General features: G+C 36.1%; 2 protein-coding genes and 1 long non-coding RNA gene across 3 annotated transcripts; 1 reads left to right on the top strand and 2 right to left on the bottom strand.

Annotated features, from left to right (window-relative positions):
* Nucleotides 1–133: 133 nt before the first annotated feature.
* LOC110694080 (protein FAR1-RELATED SEQUENCE 5-like) lies at nucleotides 134–4,360 on the bottom strand. The gene is made up of 7 exons (XM_021871238.1): nucleotides 4,084–4,360; nucleotides 2,452–3,559; nucleotides 1,205–2,207; nucleotides 1,036–1,125; nucleotides 877–960; nucleotides 728–793; nucleotides 134–639 (listed from the first exon to the last, which is right to left on the bottom strand). The coding sequence occupies exons 1-7, from the start codon at nucleotides 4,316–4,318 to the stop codon at nucleotides 157–159; spliced, it is 3,069 nt and encodes a 1,022-aa protein (XP_021726930.1). The 5' UTR covers nucleotides 4,319–4,360; the 3' UTR covers nucleotides 134–156.
* Nucleotides 4,361–10,620: 6,260 nt separating this feature from the next.
* Nucleotides 10,621–11,569, bottom strand: LOC110694568. The gene has a single exon (XM_021871740.1). The coding sequence runs from the start codon at nucleotides 11,185–11,187 to the stop codon at nucleotides 10,621–10,623; it is 567 nt and encodes a 188-aa protein (XP_021727432.1). The 5' UTR covers nucleotides 11,188–11,569.
* Nucleotides 11,570–12,217: 648 nt separating this feature from the next.
* LOC110694518 lies at nucleotides 12,218–13,253 on the top strand. The gene is made up of 2 exons (XR_002505897.1): nucleotides 12,218–12,378; nucleotides 12,985–13,253. It is a non-coding gene; the product is annotated as an uncharacterized LOC110694518 (long non-coding RNA).
* Nucleotides 13,254–21,895: the final 8,642 nt, after the last annotated feature.

Raw genomic sequence — 21,895 nt, 5'->3', positions numbered from 1 at the left:
TTATGGATTTTATTTTAATATTATTGTAATTGATATTTCATTTTAATCTTTGAATGAAAGTTTTTTATATAATAGATCGAAAATTCAAAATTACAAAATAGTAATTAAATCAACATTACAAAAAAGTCTAATGTTTATAAAGTTCTGGAATACTAATTATTTATCTTTATTAGCCAAACGTTTAGCTACACTTGTATCAAAAAAGGCTAACAACCTATCATATTTAGAAGAAATCTTTTTAGAACCTAATTGAACATTTCTTGATTGAAGAATTGGAACACGAGCACCTTGATCATTTCTTTGAACTGTGGGAGGAGTAACTTGAACATTCTGAACAGGAAATCCTTGATCATTTATTTGAACCGTAGGAGAAATAACTTGAACATTTGTTGATTGAACATTCCTGGAGTTGGATATGATCATTTCTGGATTGGTGTTTGAACAATTCTGAGTTTGATTTTGAACATTCCTGGGAACAGTAGGTTGAATAACAACAGGAGATTTTGTTGACGCACTAGTATGAATTGGAACTCTTGGATTAATTTGAGAGTAAGTTTTAACACCAGAAGCACCTTTATTTGCAACAAAATTAGAACAAGGTTGAACAGCAGAAACACCTTCAAGATTTAAATCCTTTGCCTTTAAAAAAAATTAAATTGATCATTAATAAACCAGTATATGATCAGTTACAAACACTTATACAAACAAATATGGAAAAAAAAAAAACCTTAGCAATAGATGAAATATCAACATCAATAGATATGATAGATGAAAGAGAGCTTTCACCAGTAGCCTACAAAAAAACCAAAAAAAAATATAAAAAATAAAAAATTAAATAAAAAAAAATTATAATATAGATCATAAATGTTCATATACCTGATCAAAATCATTGGAAATACTATGATTTGATTCCTTAGAACTAGAAGGAATTTCTTCTACAACAGCTGATTTTAAGCCGACCAATATTTTTAAATTATAAAAATCAATATTAATAAAATATAAATAAAATGTTTTTTTTGGCACATTTGAATTTACCTGAGCCCGTTTATTGCTCAAAACAATCAATTCAATGGGATCACTAATAGAATTAGCATAAGTAACAGCACAACCGTTCTCATCAAGTTCCTATTTAAAAAGAAAAAACATAAATGATCATTTACGAAAACTGAAATGATCAATTTGAAAATATGAAATGATCATATACCTGTACAACTGCTTGCCCTATACCCCTTTTGTAAGGAGTGTACAGAGACTTTTTCCTCTTGAAATTACCCTTTGCCTTGTTACACTGCTTCTCCAAGGTACTCTTAGGCCTTACATTCCTCTCACCTTTAGGCCTAGCTTTTGGAGGATTCTTGATCTCAAGATCAACAATTTCAACCTCTTTAACAGGTTCACTAAAGTCAATTACACCTGATACACTCTCAACCTTTTCTTTTAACAGATTGAAATAACACTCAACCTCTGCCCTTGCATTCAAAGAATTCTGACAACTTGTTATCAACTTAACAAACTTTCTGATTGTTTGTGACCTCCAAACACTAGTAGCCACAACATTTGTCCTCAAAATAGGTTCTTCAATACCATGACTACACATGGCAGCCTTTGTCCATCGTTTCATTATATACTCTTGTGGAATATTACGCACACAATGCAAATGATATACTCGAAGAGAATGAGAACAAAGTAAACCAGTCTCACTAAAGTACATGCATGTGCAACAAATTGCATGTGTTTCCTTATTAAAAACAACTTCATGCTTAATTATATCCTTCCCAGGCCTCCAAAGAAGATATGAATATTCTGGAAAACGCAAACCATTATCAACATGATCATAAGCTGTCCCCCTAATGAACTCCTCTTCAAAAAGAACATAAGCTTGAATAGTGTACAATGATCTTGCATGAACTAATATACCAATATTAGCAAAAGCTAGGTGCCTATTACCCCTCAGAGTATTGTAATCTCTTGCACCTTCCTTACTTCTCCACTCAGAAATGACATCAAGAAAAACATGATAAAAATCACATAAACCTTGAGTCTTATTAAGACGTTGTGAAACTGACTTATTAGTAGTTTCACTACGTTGAGAAGACAATATACCACCAGACCAATACTTCTTAGAATAAGCAGGACACCACATTTCCTTTATTTTATACAAATCACATAACCAATCATCATTTTCACATTTGTATTTATCACACATCCTGTATAACAGAAATGATCATATATTAATTTAAAAATGAACAAAATATAAATTAAAATATGTACATTTGTGTAAAGAATAATGATCATAAACAATATGGACACTAATAATATTATGATAACATACATAACAAAGTAAATTGTATGATCATATGTAAAACACTACATGTTCATATATATATCACATAATAATCAAATATATCACATAATAAAAATAAAAAATAAATACAAAAAACAATAATTTACCTTTTCCAGAAATATTCAAATTCAGCAGGAGTTTCACAATACTTCAAAAGATATCCAAACAAATCTGTAAAGCCTTCCAAAGCTCTCAATGCTCCAATGTGTTTCTTAGAATTTTGTTCAAGATGCCATACACATAAACGATGATGAACAGTTGAAGGAAAAATGTTTCTTATACCCGCTGCAATCGCTTGTGCTTGATCAGTCATAATTGTAATGGGACTTTTCCTCCCCATTGAGTGCAAAAATGTATCAAACAACCAATCAAAAGACTCGGTGCGCTCATTAAGAATAAAACCCATACCAAACATGACATTGTTACCATGATGGTTCATCCCAACAAATGGAGCACATATCATTCCATATTTATTAGTTCTATAAGTTGTATCAAAAACCAACAAATCTCCAAAGTAATGATAATCTCTCATCATCCTACCATCACGCCAAAAAAAACTAACTAAAGCACCACTATCATCTTGTTCAAAATCATAATAAAAATCTGTCTCATCCACATGTCTCTTGGCAAAATATTTAATCAATTGGTTACCATCACATCCTTCAATTTGGGCAGCTTTTTCAGATGACAATGCATTATAAGCATCAGAAGCAGTAAAACAAAGATTAGGAGATCCCCCAACCTCCTTCTTTAGAACCCTCAAAGAATCAGTAACTTTGACTCCACTCAATTTCATTGTTGAAATGAAAAGAAGCTGCTCTTTATTCACATCTCTTTGAGACCTTATCAAATGCCTTTTTTCAGGAGGAATCATAGCATGATTATGAACCATTTCATGTCTTGTACATGTATAGACCCCTAAATGATCAATATGAAACTGCACAAAAGCTAAACAACCAGTTCGATGATCCAACTTCTCATAAATCCTTTTATTCTTACACTTATTATCTTTGAATCCCTCATTACAACAAACAAATCTTTTCATCAAAAAAGAATCATCTCTTCTTCTCTTACTCTTCCCAATTCGAATTCCAAAACCTTTCCTAAAAGCATATTCATTATACGCTTCGAAAGCTTCATCTTCAGATTTAAATTCTTTATCCTTTAATTCAGACTGTTCTGCTTCTAAATACATAATATCATCATTTTTTTCCACTGCACAATATACAATTATAAATGATCATAAAGAGTTTCATGAATGAACAATAACAAATAAGTAAAATGTTCAATATCAAAACAGCACATGATCAATTGCAAAAAGAATTTCAGCACATAATATTTTGAACAATATTTTCATTATTTACCACTACACATAATATCGATATAAAAATGTAAAAATAAATGATCAAAAATGACTTTAAGACTGAACATAAACACATTAGTAACAATGAATAAGAAAACATAAACGATTAATTGAAAGTATAATCTACAAAATATACGACAAAAACACACAATTCTAAAACACAGAGAAAACAACAAATGAAACAACAAATGAAGCAACAAAATGTTCATACAAAGTACAACAATCCAAAAACGTTCATCATAATGTAATCAAAGTAGTAAATTCAAAAATCGAAAGTGAATAATAATACATCAATTAAGTTTAAATTAACAGAGCATTATAACAGAACAAATTAGGGATAATTAAAAATTGAAAAATTATGATCACAATTACTCACATTGTTGCACAAACGAATCAACGAAACGAAGTCCAGAAGGAAACACACGCTCGCAATCGCGATCAAAATCAACGCAATCTCCAGATGCAGAATTCGCCATTGATGATCGGTAACAATTAACGAATTCGTTCAAAAAATCAAATGAAGAAGATGAATTAGCGAGAGAAAAATGTAGATCTAAAATGGAGGTTGGTTGATCAATTGAAGAGAGAGAAAAAATAGGGTTTAAAATCATATATATACATAAATTGAATAATAAGAATCAAAGGAAAAAGGAAAAAAGAGGAAGAAAAGAAAAAAAGAAAAAAAGGAAAAAAAAAAAAAAAAAAAAGGAAAGAATCGCAAATACCAGCTACAAAACGACGTAGCATAGGGGGGGTGTAGGGAACACACCCTACACTAGGGTGTAGGGTAAAATTTTCACCGCGTGATCAGCTCATCATGTATTATTGGGTTAATGCTATAGAGTATTATTCGGTTAATGTATAGAGGTTGTTCGGTTATAAACTTATGATTATAAGGGTTATTAAGATAGTGTTATAGGGGATATTCTACCAGTGTTATATACTTATATGTGTTACTTTTTCGATGTTATAGGGATATTTCAACCAGTGTTATATGGGTTACTTCTACGATGTTACAGGGGTTATCCGGTCAATGTTGTATGGGTTACTTCATCGATGTTATAGGAATTATTCAGTTAGTATTACAGGGGTTATATACTTCCTCCATGTTTTATTAAGTGACCCAGTTTGACCGACACATATTTTTGGGAGATTTTATTGACTTTAATAAAATAAGATGTTAGTGGGGTAGGTTGGAGGAGTGAGAAATGATAAAGTAAAAGGATGTGAGAGGAAGTGGGGACCATGAAAGGAGTGAGAAATGATAAAGTAAGAGATAGTGGGGTGAAAGTATATTATTAAAATGTAAGGAATTTCTAAAAAAGAAAATGTGTCACTTAAAAAAAACGGCCGTTTAAGGAAAGTGTGTCACTTAAAAAAACACGGAGGGAGTATTAGTATTAGAACTACTCGATCATTGTTATATGAGTTACTTTGTTATTTTACAAGCAACCCCATGGTATGACCAACTGCACACAAAATTTACTGATTTTTCAACAAATTTATGGTCGTTGTTGAAATATATATATATATATATATATATATATATATATATATATATATATATATATATATATATATATATATATATATATAGGGATCCGGTGAGAATAGGTTCATTTGTGAGAATTCATACTTATATGAGAACTGATATATAATTTAGAACATGTAAGTAAAAATTTTAAAAATTTGCTTTATGAAATTTAAAACACATGATTAAAATTTAGAACATCTTATTTAAAATTTAGAACATGTGAATAAAAAATTTAGAACACTTGGTATAAGATATAGAAAATGGGAGTAAAAATATTGAACATATAAGTAAAAATATAGAACATGTGAGTAAAAATTGGAACATATGCTTTCGAATTTAGAACATATAACTAAAAATCTTATAACACACGCACGTTTTAAAATTTAGAACATATAAGTTAAAATTTCAGAATAAGTCATTCGAAATTTATAACATCTAAGTTAACTAATTTATGGTTTAGAACATGTGAGTACTAATATAGAACATCTGATTTACTTTAGAACACCTGGGAAAAAGTTTAGAACATCAGATTTAAAATTTAGAACATATGGGTAAAAATTTAGAACATAAAAAGTGTTCTCACATAAGAAAAAATTCTTACGAGATTATATATATATATATATATATATATATATATATATATATATATATATATATATATATATATATATATATATATAGTGATTTACAGGATTTAGCGAAGAGGTTTACCCGTATATATAAGGCATGAAAAAAGACTCAATTTAATTCATATTAATAGAAGGATTAACCTCTTTTTTGATCTCACATAACATACTTTCCCTGTTATTTTTATTTTTATTTTTTTATTTATTTAATTGCACTATTTTTCTTTTTGAGAAGTTGTATACTGCCTATGGTCCAAATTACTGGTAGCTTTTGGGTATTATTTGTGAGAATATAAAATATCTCAAAATTGCGAGTAATTTGAACCGGAGGTAGTACAAAGTATTAATTCCATATCCCTATATGATATGCATTCATAAACTTTTATCATATGTTCACACACCAAATACACAATCATACCATTTACATACATTTGATAATAACTTTTTTTTGAAGAACATTTGATAATAACTTATTACCACACTTTTTTTTTTGTCTCCATTGTTTGTAGTAACATACACACATGGGCATTCTTGGTATTCCCCGCCTTACACCCTTTTACCTAGTTCTTGTAACCAAAACAAGTAGTGCAATTAAAGATAATGTCAAATATGTTAAATGGTGAACCCATTAATAGATTTATAGATAGGATCCGTGCGGTAACAAAATCTAATTTCTATTTTTCTTTTAAAGTAAATAAAACTTTACGAAGTTTGGTTTGTAAAAACAATTCTGTATCTTTATTTTGTTATTTATTTTTTTAAGAAAATTTTAACAACTAATTAATATAAGAATGGAAAAGTATTATGTAGAACGGACTCAAGTGAATCCAATCATACAAATTTAAAAAAAAATTATTAATTGTCAGAAATATATAATAATCGTCAGATATTAAGTTACAAGTATCATATATTAGATTAAAAGTGTCACGAATTAAAACTAATGGTCAAATATTAAATTAATATAGTCAGATGTTATATTATGATTATCATATATTAGATTGTAATTGTTCGAAATTAGATTATAATAATCAGATACTTTGTATTAGATTAAAAGTGTAAGTAATTAGATTACTATAGTCAGATATTGGATTGTAACTATCAAATATTAGACAAAATTTCAATACAATTACTTCAGTACCTTCTGAGCCTTTACTAGGCAATAAAGGTACACCTTAAATGGAAATATTACTCTCGTAATCTCCTTCAATCTCTGTCTATCCTTCCTCTTCTTTGCTCAATTGCTCGGCTGGGTTATCGACTTTCTCCTCTTCTAAATTTAAATAAGGAATTTACTGAAATGGCTTCTTCGAGTCCCGATTTGAGGTCGGATAAGGCCTTTCTTTCACCGTCTTCGCCCCAATTCTCAACACTGGTAGAGACTTGAAAAGAAGTAGGATCGTCATTTGTAGCAAAAATTGATGGAGTATCCGGCGAAAGCTCGATGGGTCCTTCTTCCACGGCGGCGAAGAGCGACCATGGTTGAGAATTAGGGAGAAGATTGGAGGAGAGAGAGAGTAGATTGAAGAGGGTTTGTGGAGCCGATTTTTCAGTACCAGTTGATGATATCAACAAATCTGCTGCTAATAGTCCCACATTTCCTATTGATAAAGCTGGATAATACTACCTCCGTTCTCGAAAGAACAAGCCTTTTGGATTGATTTTGTGGGTATTAATAAAGTTAAATAAAAGAAGTATAAGTATATTGGAAAAATAAATTTACATGGAGTTTACATAAAAGTAAAAAGAGATAGTAATAAAAGTATATGGAAAAACAAAATTTTATACGGGGAAACTAATTTTGCACAAATATTGTTGCAAATTGGTGGAAATTTTAATGCTACTGAGTCATTCTTTTTGGGACTAAAATTAGGCCAAATGAGTCGTTCTTTCGGCAACGGTGAGTATATAATAGTAAGTGGGGGACAAATGTGTGCATTATAAACCGGACTTACGTGAGTCCGTTCTACACAAAACCAATTTGTGTCAAAAAAAGTTAATATAAGGATTGAAGTTATTGAAATTTAAAATTATGCATTGACAAGAATGACAACAAGCATAATAAATGAAACATGTCAAATAAAAAAACGGTAGAAGCAACTTTTTACTACTACATATACTTCATTGCACTACAAAGTATGAACTATTGATTTGCTAATTTAATGTCATTGAACTTGTTTAAATATAAAAATGGTAAATCGTTAATGTACATGTCATTACACTAGTAAATGTTACTCGTTCCTTTTTATATTGGGAAATTCTCAATGGTAACACTAAACTTTTTAATTTTTTCAGTGGTAAATTGCAAAAATTCTTATTATCTTTGGTAAACTTTAATCTTTTATAATTTTCAATGGTAAACTTAAGAAGCAATTTAGTTAATATTAAACCATGGTTAACATCTTTTTAGTCAAAATCATTAACCACGGTTAGTTTTTTTATTTTTTTAATAATCAACTTAAATTTAAAAATTTAAAAAAAAAAACACCCCATCCTCCCCACCGAACCAGCAACCCAGCCCATCCCTTTGCCGGCGCCATCGCCACCCAGACTCCCTTCCCTTTTCTAGCGCCGACAACCAGTCGTTCCCCTCCTCCTTCAATTTCCACCTCTCTTCCCTTGAAACCACCTGGAACCTCACCTCCCCCACCCCCCGAAACCACCTTGACACCTCCCCCACCCCCAAAAACCCCAGCCACCCAGCCCACCACACTCGAAAAACCCCAATTGGCCCTCCCACACCCTCAAAAACCCTCGGCGACCTCTCCTCCACCCTCGAAAACCCCGGCCACCCAGCCCACCACTCTCGAAAAAACCCTACTTATAAAGTGATGAATTCTTGGCTTGATATAAAACTTGTTAACCAGCAAAAGGTTAGCAAGTACTATCAAATTTCAAACCCAAATCGTTTAACTGCCCGAACCCAAACAACCCGATAAAAACCGACTTTTTAAAATAAAAAAAGTTTCAAACCATAATTTAGTAAACGCAAAATGGAACTTATCCAAATAACGTTAAACCGTATAAGAGTCGAACCCGTTAACAAATCGAACCAGTTATAAACCGAACCAAAATAAAACTGAACAGAAAAAGAACCGAACCGTTTCTAACTCGAAACCGTTTCCATCCCGAAACTGTTTGAACCGGTATAAAAACCGTTTACACCGAACCGTTAACAAACCGCAACCCGTCTGCATCGAACTGTTTACTACCCAAACCATTTACAGCCCGAACTGAATTAAAACCGCTCAAGAATGAACCGAAACCGAATCGAACTGATAATTAATTAAACCAAACAGAATCCAACCCGTAAGACACTTGAACCGATTTCAAACCGACCCAATTTCAAACCGAACCGAAACCGAACTGTCAAACCGATTTCATTGGAGACTACAAAAATCACAAGTGTATTAAAGAATTATAAGGAACAAGGGTGTAACAATTATATTATTATATATGTATATATATATATTTTATACACGAGACTAGAATTACTGCAAATAACTCTCTTTGAATTGCTAATGGAAATGGATGGTACATGAAAAATTAGCTTGCACTTGACCTCACAAGTCACAACTCACAAGTTTGTAGAAATGTAATAATTTTAACGATTGTAGAAATGCACTAGACATTCACAAGTTTGTAAAATCAAAATTTGATCATTTTATCTTGCATTATTTTCTTTCATATAAAGAGAAATAGCTGATCTTTTATACTATACTTGTATGAGATTACAATAAGAAAAGAGAGGCTAAAACCAAATTGATATAGTGTATGTACATCTCTTCCTTGATATTGCATATTATGAAAATCACATCGAATAGAAAAGGAAGCATGCATGAATAACACTCTCGTGAGATCTAGCTTCAACCATCATAGTAAGTCCAAAAGCATACCCGCCGTCGTTCCTGCAAACTCTGCTTCTTCCTGTGAATTATAATCACACGACTCACATATTACTTTCCCTTAGCCAACCTTCCATAACTAAAAACAACATATTAAAAATTTAAACACATGTCTTAACACACATAAATCCTATTTCTTGACCGCTAAATCAAGACCTTCAATTAATAGTTTATCTACCATAACCATAGACATTAATAGATGGATACGTAATTTCATAATGTACAAAAAAGTTGATAATTCCTACAATAGTACAAATGGATTTTTACAACACAAAAACCCAAGTCTTGATGCCAATGTTGGCCCATAAACCGTACCCTTTATCAATGAATGGAGAGAAAGTTCGAAAATCACATTATGAAGGAAAAATCATAAACTTATCAATATGATTGTAAGCACTAATTATATGAGTATATGACTATATGAGCCCTAGCACTAGTACTAGTAAAAATTTCGTTACAAGATATATAGTGCAATTTTTTAATTTAGAAATTTTTTTGAACCAAGGAAGTAGATCTTAACCCTCGAATCAATCTTTGCAAAAATTGAAAATAAAGTAAATAAGTACTCTTTTTGTTTCTTTTGTTAGTCTCCTATTTTAAATATAAATATCTTGAATTACAAATTATATAAAAAATCTTTGCATATATTAAAAATATAAATTAATAAACAAATCAAATAAGATTTCGCATGAATTAAAATTTCTTATATTATGTCAATGATTTCAAATAAGGCCCGGTGTAGTTTACCTATAAAAAAAATTCATTAAAAATAATTTCTCTTCAACAAAAAATTATTTTACTTTAGTAAAATTAATTTCAGTACAGCAAAAATAAGGTGAAGTGAACAAGTCCTAAGACAATAAGCAAGATGAAACAAATTGGAGGAGGTTATATATTGTGTTGCTCACCTGTTGGTAATACTGATGGTGATGATGATCATAGTGGTGAGTAATTGGCCTACCCCTTTCATCATACAAAATCAAACCACTAAATCTAGGAAGTTCACACCTCTCACCCATTAGAATTGGCCTTTGCCAAACGGGCATCTTCGACCGGCCTACACAACCTAAACACTTCAAACAACTCGACACAACGTTCATCCTTTGTTTCCCTAGCACAACACTCTCGTCGTTCCACTTGTGTGCCAAGCTCCAACACGCCGACCCCAACAATGCCTTCCTTACTTCCATCAATCCACACTTGGAATGAGATCTTTCGTACACTATCATAGACTCGGTCTCTTCATCAAATTCATCGTGGCACGCGATCTTGTTCCTTTGAGCGGCCTTCTTCTTAAGGACTACAAAAATTATGGTTAAGCAAACAAGTATGACTAAAATTGACGTACAAATAAGTAGTACTACTGCTTTTTGTGTTGATATCTTCAATTTATCCTCTAATTTCCACAATGCATCCATTTATTACGTAATCTTTCTTTCTACAATAGAAGAATTTGCTTTTCTTTTTATTTTTTGGGTAATGAAGTGATTAATTAAGCTAGCTATGAAATGAATTGCATGAAAATGGAAAATTGGTTGGTAATGAAAATATAAGGGGCTGACGTACGACGGTGGAGTTTCACATGAAACATTTGGCAATTTAATCAGAGCTACCGCAATGTGTATAAATGTTTTAAATTTAGTTCACGGGCAACCCATGGAATCAAAATGGGAAAAAATGTTGTGTTTTATAGAGGATGTACAACTATTGAAAACACATTGATACAATATTATAATTATTTCTAGCCTCCGTCCCACAATAATTATTAACTCCCTTATTTTTTTTGTAAGTGGCAAAGTGTGTTTCAGTATTTGTATGAACCTTAAAAAAGCTATGGAATAGTTTTTTTATATATATATAAAAAAAAATACTCTTTTTAAAATGGAGTTTGTTTTCTAAAAAGTTATATATAAAAAAATAAGGTTTATTAGATATTTTAAAAATTACAAGAAAGTGATTGCGAAAATTACATTGTAGTTTATGATACATTACACGATAATTTAAAAAAATCAAAGGGAGCTTACAAGTAAAAAGAATTAAATACTTTATACAATTATGCTTCTCCTATTGTCATATGATTTCGAGAATGAGAAAAAGGGGAAAAGAATTAGAGTCAACAATCTTTCAAATCCCAAGCACTCAAATTCACTAGTAGAAAATATCAAAAAGGCACCCCCTAATTGGCACCGGTTCAGTCCAAACCGGTGCCAAAAATGGCCTACAAAATTGGTGGGAAACTGAACCAGAGTAAAAGGCACCGGTTCACTTCAAACCGGTGCCAAAAACAAATAGGCCACCGGTTTGAACCGAAGCCATTAAAAAAAAAACAAAAACAAAAATAAAACACGGTCCTTTTAAACCCACCCCAACCCTAAAATCTTTCTATCTCCTCTCATCCTCTTTCTCTTTCTCTCTCCTCTCATCTCCTCCTCTTTCTCCATTCTCGATCTCCTTCTCCTCAAACTGATTTTTCTCTTTAATTTTTCGATCTTCTTCTTCTCCATCTAATTCTCTTTAATTTTTCGATCTTCTTCTCCCTCACAATCACGAAGAACACATGCAACATCTCGATTTTCTGGGTTTTTGAAGACCACATGCAACACCGATTTGTGAGGGAATTTATGGGTTTTGTTTTAATTTTCTGGGTTTTTGTTTTAATTTATTTTTTAATCGATTTAAATTCTTTTTTTTTTTCTGGGTTGTTGTTAGATCGATTTCAATCAAATTTCTGGGTTATTGTTTTGATTTTAATCGAATTTTTGGGTTTTTTTTTAAAATTTTAATCGATTTTAATTTGAATCGAATTTTTAATCTTTTTTTCTAACCAATTTCGATTTTGATTTTTTTTTTCAGATTTAAATCGGATTTATTTTCGATTTCAATTATTTTTTGTTTCTGGGTTTTTCGAACACCGATTTTAATTTTTTTCGAATTCTAATTTTTTTGCATTGGTTTTTTTTATTTTAATTTTTTCAAATTTCTGGGTTTATTCGATTTTAATTTTTTTGCATTGGTTTTTTTTTTATTTTAATTTTTTCCAATTTCTGGGTTTATTCTAATTTTAATTTTTGCATTGGTTTTTTTAATTTTAATTTTTTTTTCTGGGTAACACCGATTTCAATTTTTTTTTTAATTTTTGGGATTAAATTTCTGGGCTTTTTCTTTCGAAGTTTAATTATATTAATCGATTTTTTTCTTTGCTTTAATTGGTGCAGGTATGTTATTTAGATCTGAAATCGAAGAAGCAATATACAAGCAAGAATGAATGAGTTTTTTTTTTTTTTTTTTTTTTTGAATTTATATTATAATTTTTTTTAAAATTTATATTGTAATTTTTTTTATATGCTGTAATCAAAGTTTTTTTTTGTTGTAATTTTTTTTTAATCATATATTGCAAATTTTCGATTCTTGTTGATATGTTGCAATTTTCGATTCTTGTTGATATATTCCAAATTTTCGATTCTAGTTGATATTTCGCAAATTGGCTGGACAAAACAAAAAAAATATATATATATTTTTGGGCATTTTTGGCACCGGTTAACCGGTGCCAAAAACAACAAAATAATTTTTGTTGGCCATTTTTGGCACCGGTTTGAACCGGTGCCTTATTAAACAACTTTTGGCACCCCTCACATAGGCAGCGGTTCAAACCGGTGCCTTAGACCGGGTTTGAACCGCTGCCAAATGCCTTTTTTCACCTAGTGATTCTATGCATTCCACTCTTCTTTTTTTTTTTTTTTTTTTGACAATTTGGAGACTAATTTTTAGAGTATTTGAGTGAATGTTTGATGAATACAATCACTTTCACACTACATGTTCTAGAGATGGGAAATGGTGACATTATAATTGCATATGTATACAAGTAATATGAGAGGAAGATTTCTACTATTTCAGGAGAGAGATGCAGGGACAATCAAATTAAAGACTTAAATTCATTTAGCACAATATTTCAAGACTTAATTTTTTTTTTTAGGGAATCAAGACTTAGGGCTTGTTATGATTGACTGAACTCAGTTCAATTGAACTGAATTGAACTGAATTTATTATATCTGAATTGAACTGAATATTTTATAAGAGAAGGAAATTAGGAGCTGGCTGAACTGAAAATAATCGTATGATCTGTTTGGGGTTTTTTTTTCTTTTTTTTTGTTGTTGGGTTGTGGTTTATGTAGTTGTGCATATATATATAGATTATGTATTTTTTTTTTTTAATCCTATCATCCTTAATCATAACTATGCTATTTAAGCTTAAGAGTTTTGATGATGATAGACTTAAACTAATACGCAAACTCAATTAATAAAGGTTTACAAGTATTTGATTAGCACAGGTGAAGTAGACCATGGTGGTGGAAGAGTAACTCAAGCTAAGAAGATATGAAGAGACCTTTGAAGAAAAGTTAGTCAAAATAGAAGAAGAGTTCTCTAACAAGAAGTATGTTCCCTAACAGGAACTTGGAGACAACAAGATGAAGACCATAAGTTCTGGAAAGAACTTAGCCTGCGAAGTTCCAGTTTAAGACTACTGGAGTATAAGTGACAGCAGGAACTTGGTCCGAGTCTGCATGAATCCCAAGGAATCCAATCCCAAGGAATTTAATCTTACAGAAGTGCGGCACAACAATATCAATTTAGCTAAGATTTTATCTTCTAGATTTATTGTTAAATATGTTAAGTAGGATATGCATGAAATCTATTAGAAGCGTGACAAAATTACTTGGAAAATAATTTTTAAACGGAAAAGATAAAAGGATAGATTTTAAGAAAAGATTTTCTAAGTGTTTTATTTCTTAAAATCGGTTTATTAAAAAGATATACTCTTTTTGATATATCTTTCTTTATCTTATTTTCCAAAAAGAATTTCTCTTAAACAATTTACTTAAAATCCGTGTTTTGAGATTTGGTAATTTGACACCTTTATCTTTTGAAAACCCTACTTGCTATACGAGTTAATCTTGTATAAATAGTAGAGATATCAATTCATAAGTTTTCTGTAAGTTTATGCGTGAAGAAATCATTGTGCTTAAATTGTGTAAGTTTGCCAAGTTTGTGATTTTGTCATATTAGTTTCGGATTTCGTGCATAGCTTGTCTTTCATATACTAGGTGTTCTATCTTCTGTATTGGTTGAGTTATTGGGAGTGTGTGTGTGAAATTTATATTGCATACAGTTGTGTAAGCTTTGAGCGAAAAAGCTGTGAGGTAGTATTGTGATAGTATGAGTGAATCTGAGTGTGGAACTTGGGTTGGGTAGAATATGGTCCTACCGTGTAGCAAGTTCAATCTGGAACTTATGAGTAATGGTCTTTTTTATAATAGGTTGTAACTTGGTGTTTTCCCTATTATAGTGAATTGGTTTGGTTTGGAAATCCCTTAAAAGGGTCGAGATTTTACTTCCTGTTAGGCCCTGGAAGGTTTCCTCGTAAAATCCTGTGTGCATAGCAAAGTTCCTTTATATTCTGTTTTATATTTTGTAAAAGTAGTCACTAGGAACTCACATACAATTCACCCCTCTTGTAGTGTTCGTTTTAACTAACATATTCATTAGCACAGACACTGATTAGGGGATTTTGCTCCCACCAATCGGAATGCGCCACGTAGGCCAATCAGGTCCTGCCAAGTGTCCCCCAGTTGGAACTGTCAGGGCTTGCCACGTGGCACGCGCTTATTCGTCCACCTTGGACCTATTATGTCATGACATGTGGCATACTCCATGCCTAATGGAGAAACCGGCCACCCAGGCCCAACTTCCGAGGGAAGCCCAATCAGCCCTAGGTTAACCTAAACCTAGGATGGGCACGTTTCCCAAGGTTATAAATACCTCCCTTAATCCTCATTAAGGGGGATTACGAAAAAACACATTAATTACACACAGTAATAACCGGCTGATCTCGCTAACAAAGCAGATTACCTACATTAAACACTCTCACCTAGAGAGACCCAATCACTTTAATTTCCGCATTAATTACTCCTTAATCAAGTACTAACTTGACCGTTGGAGGCGGAGCTCCCACCACCAGGAGTCTCCGTTATTTTGCAGGTACAGGCGTCCGGTTCCAGTCTCGGAATTGTAACTCTCCCGCAGGACATCAGAAAACCCCGAAACATTTGGCGCCGTCTGTGGGGAGAGTACTTCTGAGATGGCATCCAAGTCTGTACCGACTCCTGAAGAGAGGCGTCCCCTAGATGACCCTCAAGTTCAGTCGGACCATGATACCGAGAGTGAATTTGAAGTTGAAGCTCACACAGCTTCAGACGGGACCCTAAGGGCCCGACGTACCCGTCATACCGAAAGGAGGGAACGGGAACATCTTCAAACTGGAAGTGAGCCAGCAGGCGCACCGCCTATTCGGCAACAGCCCACTGATGGGTCTGCTCCCATCACAAGGGACGAACTCATGACCTTCATGAGGAACTTCAAGGGAGAGACTCAAGAGTTGATCAACAAGAAGCCGCCTGCTCCAGTCAAGGAGCAGTCGGCTAAGAAACCCTCCACTTCACTGAAGAGGAAGCCAGTTCAAGGGCGAGAGGCGACTCCTCATCCTAAATCTAGGAAGCGGGAGCCACCTGCCCTTGATTTCACAAAATTCCGTTTTCCTACAGGAAATAGGAAACATGTTCGTCATATTCAGGCGGACGGGTCGAAGCAAACATTCACAGACGCTCGGCTACTGCTAGAGCAGAAGAAGAGTGACCGATTGTCAGAGTCGGCCTCTACTTCAAACTTTCAAGACAGTCTGCGAAATGCCACGATGAGGCATACTCAGTCGTATCATGAGAGTCAGTCAGGCGGCACCTCCCGTCAGTCCGGCTTTCATAGCGACCAGGCGGTACCAAACTTACCATTTGTGCCGCAACAACAGTATTTTTTGCAGCCACCTCCGTTTGGTGGACCTGCAGCAAAAAACGTCCAACCTATGGACTGGCAGCTACAGTTGCTTAGACTTGGTGAACAGCCGTCGGCCTTCTCCAAGGAAATTACTGAAGCCGCTCAGCCGACCAAAGTGAAAAATGTACTAGTAGGCGCCTATGACGGCACTACTAACCCAGAAGACCATCTGATGGCATTCACCAACCTGATGTACCTTCAAGGGTTGGATGATCCCACTTGGTGCAAGTGTTTCCCAGCGACTCTCAAAGGAATCGCACAACAATGGTTCGGCAACCTGCCGACTGGTTGTGTAAATAGCTTCAGGACGCTTGCTTACTTATTCACCTCCAACTTCCCTATGAACATCCCTGCGAAGAAAACGACCCTTGATTTAGGAACAATTCAGCAGGGCGAGAAGGAGGGGCTTCGTTCTTACATCAGGCGGTTTAACCTGATGAGAATACAGATTCAAGGGTTACCGGATGAGGTAGCCTATACTGACTTTTTCAGAGGTCTCAAAGACGGGTCTACCTTCAAATTTGATTTGGTTCGAAAGAGGGTGGCGACTCTTCAAGAGGCCTTGATTGAAGCAGAAGCCTATATATACAGGCGACTGATCTTTGTACGGTAAAACAGTCGGACGGGAAAAGGTTCGACAAAAGAGAAGGACGACAGAAACAGTCGTCAAACAAAGATGAGAAGAGAAAAGAGGTCTGGGCGGCTGATTCCTCTAAACAGCCGGCCCAGAAAAAGAAAAAAGAATTCAAACCATACTCCCCAAAGTATGCGTTTAACAAAGATAACCAGTTTATCCTAAAAGAAATCAAGGGACGGATCTCAATTGAGAAGCCGGTCCCCATGAAGGGTTCTGCAAACAACCGGAGCCAAGATAAATTCTGTGCTTATCATGATGATGTTGGTCATCACACCAATGACTGCATCAGTCTCATGCGGTATCTGGACCGCCTGGCTGAGCAAGGTGATCTTGACACTTATGTCAAGAAATCTACGGGGAACACTTCCTCAAAAAAGCAGTCGGCCAAAAAGAATCAACAGGCCTACAGCTCCGATACAGATGATGCAGTCGTCTACACCATTGCAGGCGGCTTCTCAGGAGGCGGCCCCACTATTAGGGGCAACAAAGACAATATCAGGCGGGTAGATGTAAATTCCGTTCACCAAGAACGGCCGTCCAAATATTCATTTCCTGAGATTGTCATCACTGAAGAAGATCTAGGAGGGGTAAGAGGGCCGCATGACGACCCTATCGTTATTGAATGTAAAGTGGCCAACCAGAGAGTTGGCCGAATCCTCATAGATACCGGAAGCTCCTCAGATCTCATCAGTAGCAAATGTCTGTCGAAACTAAAATATCAGACTGATTGCATACATCCGGCCTCCCACCCTTTAGTAGGGTTTGGAGGAGGAGTCGTCCACCCACTGGGACGAGTGGATTTACCCATCCGCCTGGGCGAAAAAGGGGAAGGACGACACATGGTAGTCCGGTTCCTGGTAGTAGAAGAACTCTCGGCCTACAACATGATTCTGGGTCGACCAACCCTGAATAATTCCAAGGCTGTTATAATCCCATCTCTTATGTTGCTCAAGTTTGAGAGGGATAATGGAACAGTCGGCTCCCTAAGGGGAGATCAGAGGATGGCCCGAGAGTGCTATCTCTCGGATGTCAAGCCCACTGTTATGGCCACTGGGTCAAGCGGTGAAAAAACAGACCTTGACAATGTCAAGGAGAGTGCGCCTGTTCAAGAAGCAGGCGGCAAGAAGAGAAAGGCATCCCAGACAGGGGCCGCAAGAAAAGAAAGAAAATAGCAATCATTGGCAGAGGAGCGGTTGGATGAGTTCCGCCCTCAGCTGGCTGGTGAGCATGCGGACTTGATCTTAGACGACTCACGTCCTGACCGAACAGTCAAAGTTGGGAGGACTGCTCTGAGAGACCTTGGTGACGACTTTCACAAACTATTGAAAGAATACAAGGACATCTTTGCATTCGAAGTCCATGAAATGCCAGGCATTAGTCCTAATCTGGCGGTACATAAACTGGCCGTGGATCCAAAAAAGAAGCCGGTACGGCAAAAGAAGCGGAACCATGGCGAAGAAAGAAGTCAGGCGGCAGCCGCCGAAGTTAAAAAATTACTTGATGCAGGTTTCATTCGGCAATGTTACTTCCCAGACTGGGTGGCAAATGTGGTGCTTGTTAAAAAGCCGAATGGCACCTGGCGAATGTGTGTAGACTACACAGACTTAAACAAGGCGTGCCCCAAAGACAGTTACCCTCTGCCTAAAATTGATAACCTGGTCGACTCAACAGTCGGCCATGCTTTGATGAGCTTTATGGACGCCTATTCTGGTTTCCATCAAATTCCTTTATGGAAGAAAGATCAGGAGAAGACGGCCTTCGTCACTGATCAGGGGTTATACTGTTACACGGTCATGTCGTTTGGTCTTAAGAATGCCCCGGCTACCTTCCAGCGAATGATAAACACTGTGTTCTTTGATCAAATTGGGAGAAACGTCGAGGCATACATTGATGATATGATTGTCAAGACTAAACTTCAGAAAGATCATCTTTCGGACTTCCAAGAAACTTTCGCCACACTCAGGCGGCACCATGTCATGCTCAATCCCAAGAAATGTGTATTTGGAGTTGAGTCTGGGAAATTTCTCGGATTCCTTATCAATCAGAGAGGAATAGAGGCGAACCCTGAGAAGGTGCAGGCGGTCATTGACATGCAGCCGCCTCGTACCATCCGAGAGGTTCAGAAGTTAACAGGTTGTCTGGCGGCCTTGGGAAGATTTCTAAGCCGATCAGGCGACAAATGCCTATACTTTTTCCAGGCAATTAAGAAAAAGGCAAGGTTTGAATGGGGGCCGGATGCTGAGGCCGCCTTCCAGAAATTGAAAGTTCACTTGCATTCCTTGCCGAGGCTGGTCAGCCCTTTGCCCAAAGAAGTACTCTACATGTACCTGGCCGTCTCTGATCATGCGTTAAGCGCTGTTCTCCTTGCTGAAAGAGACGGCTGTCAGCTCCCGGTCTACTTTGTCAGTCACGTACTGAAAAATGCCGAGTTGAGGTATCCCCTAGTGGAGAAATTTGGTCTTGCACTCTTCATGGCTGTTAAAAAATTGAAGCCCTACTTTTTGGCACATGCAGTCGTCGTGTATACAGACCAACCTATCAAGCGGCACCCTTACCATCATGGAGTCGTCAGGCCGAATGATCAAATGGGCCATAGAAATACAGAGCCTCGAAGTTACTTTCGAGCCTAGAAAAGCAGTGAAGGGGCAAGCCTTTGCTGACTTTATTGTAGAGATGACTCGTCCTCCTGACTCTCAAGTTCCAGACCAAGTATGGAAGGTATATGTGGACGGAAGCTCTACTTCAAATGGTTGTGGAGCAGGCGTCATATGTCAGTCGCCAGAGGGCGACAGGAACGAATATGCTCTACGCTTCAGTTTTCAGGCTTCAAACAATGAGGCAGAATATGAAGCTTTACTAGCCGGGATCCGCATGTGCAAGGCGGCAGGGGCAAGAAAAATAGACGCCTGTTCCGATTCACAATTGATAGTGAGTCAGTACAATGGCGAATACGAAGCAACCCATCCGGCCATGATCAAGTATTTACAGACGGTCCGACAAGCAGTCGGCTCCCTTGAGGATTTCCATCTGATCCAAGTGCCGAGATCAGAAAACAACCAGGCGGATGCATTGTCAAAATTAGCATCATCCGCCTCCTCTGATACTCCTCGAACTGTTTTTTGGGAAGTAATGGAGAAGAGAAGCATCGAGGAAAACCCTATTGGAATCCTAGACAGAAGCTCAACCTGGATGGATTCAATCAGGGCATATCTGACAAACGGTACACTGCCGGATGATCCTCAACAGGCGGCAGCACTGAAAAAACGAGCCACCTGTTTTGAAATGATAAAGGGAGAATTTCACAAAAGGGGGTACCTTCAACCCTTCTTAAAGTGTGTTACTCCAGAAAAGGGACGACAGATACTAGACGATCTTCACTCTGGTTACTATGCTTCTCATATAGGCGGTAGGACGCTTGCTCAAAGGGCAAGGCGGCAGGGCTACTTTTGGCCTACTTTGGAAGCAGATGCAATAGAGATGGTGAAAAAATGTGACAAGTGCCAAAGGTTTGGCAAACTAATTCACCGTCCGGCTACTGATCTCACTACCATTCATAGCCCACTACCGTTTGCTAAGTGGGGCATGGACATTCTGGGTCCATATACGCCTGCTACAGGCGGAAGGAGGTACATACTTGTTGCCGTTGACTACTTCACTAAATGGGTAGAGGCGGAGGCTGTAAAGGGAATCAAGACGAAAGATGTAATTTCATTCATTTGGAAAAAGTCATCACTCGGTTCGGGGTTCCCATGTCTATGGTTTTTGATAATGGTCCCCAATTTGAGACGCCTGTTCTCAAAAGCTGGTTGGGTGACCAACGAATTACAAACTACTTTGCATCTGTCGGCCGTCCACAAGCAAACGGCCAGGTAGAAGCCTTTAATAAAATCATCTCGGACGGTCTCAAGAAAAAGATTGAATGAGCAGGCGGCCTATGGGCGGATGAACTACCACATGTTCTCTGGGCCATTAGGACGACTGAAAAAGGGGCGACTGGAGAAACTCCATTCCTCCTAACTTACGGTGCGGAAGCTGTTCTTCCAATAGAACACTACGAGCCGACTCTTCGAGTAATGCTATATGACGAAGAGGCAAACTGGGAAGCCATGCGCCTGGCATTAGACTCACTTCCTGAAAAGAGGGGCAATGCTGTCTTGCGCCATGAAATCTATCGCCTGAGAATGACTAGATCATACAACAAAAAAGTACACAGGCGTCCACTCAAAGTAGGGGACTTTGTACTTAGAAAAATGGAAGCAGTTGGTAGGGCTAATGAGTCTGGCAAACTAACTCCTAACTGGGAAGGACCCTACCGAATCTATGAGGAAGTCAGGGACGGTACCTACCGTCTGGAAACACCAGACGGACAACCGTTGCCTCGAACTTGGAATGTAGATAATCTTAAGAAATATTTCTTTTGAATGATGTAAATAGTCAAGAGCTACTTAATAAAAGTTTGCACTTACTATTCAATTTTGTACTAAGAGGGGCACGCCTACTAACAAATAGTTGGCTACTCTCCATGTTTAATTTTTATTCTTACTTAAGAGGGGCATGCCGTCTGTACCTTTACAGTCGGCTACTCTCCATTGAGTATTTTACTC

Source organism: Chenopodium quinoa, unplaced genomic scaffold (assembly GCF_001683475.1).
Source record: "Chenopodium quinoa cultivar QQ74 unplaced genomic scaffold, ASM168347v1, whole genome shotgun sequence".
NCBI lineage: Eukaryota > Viridiplantae > Streptophyta > Magnoliopsida > Caryophyllales > Amaranthaceae > Chenopodium > Chenopodium quinoa.
This window is presented reverse-complemented; position numbering and strand designations above follow the sequence as displayed.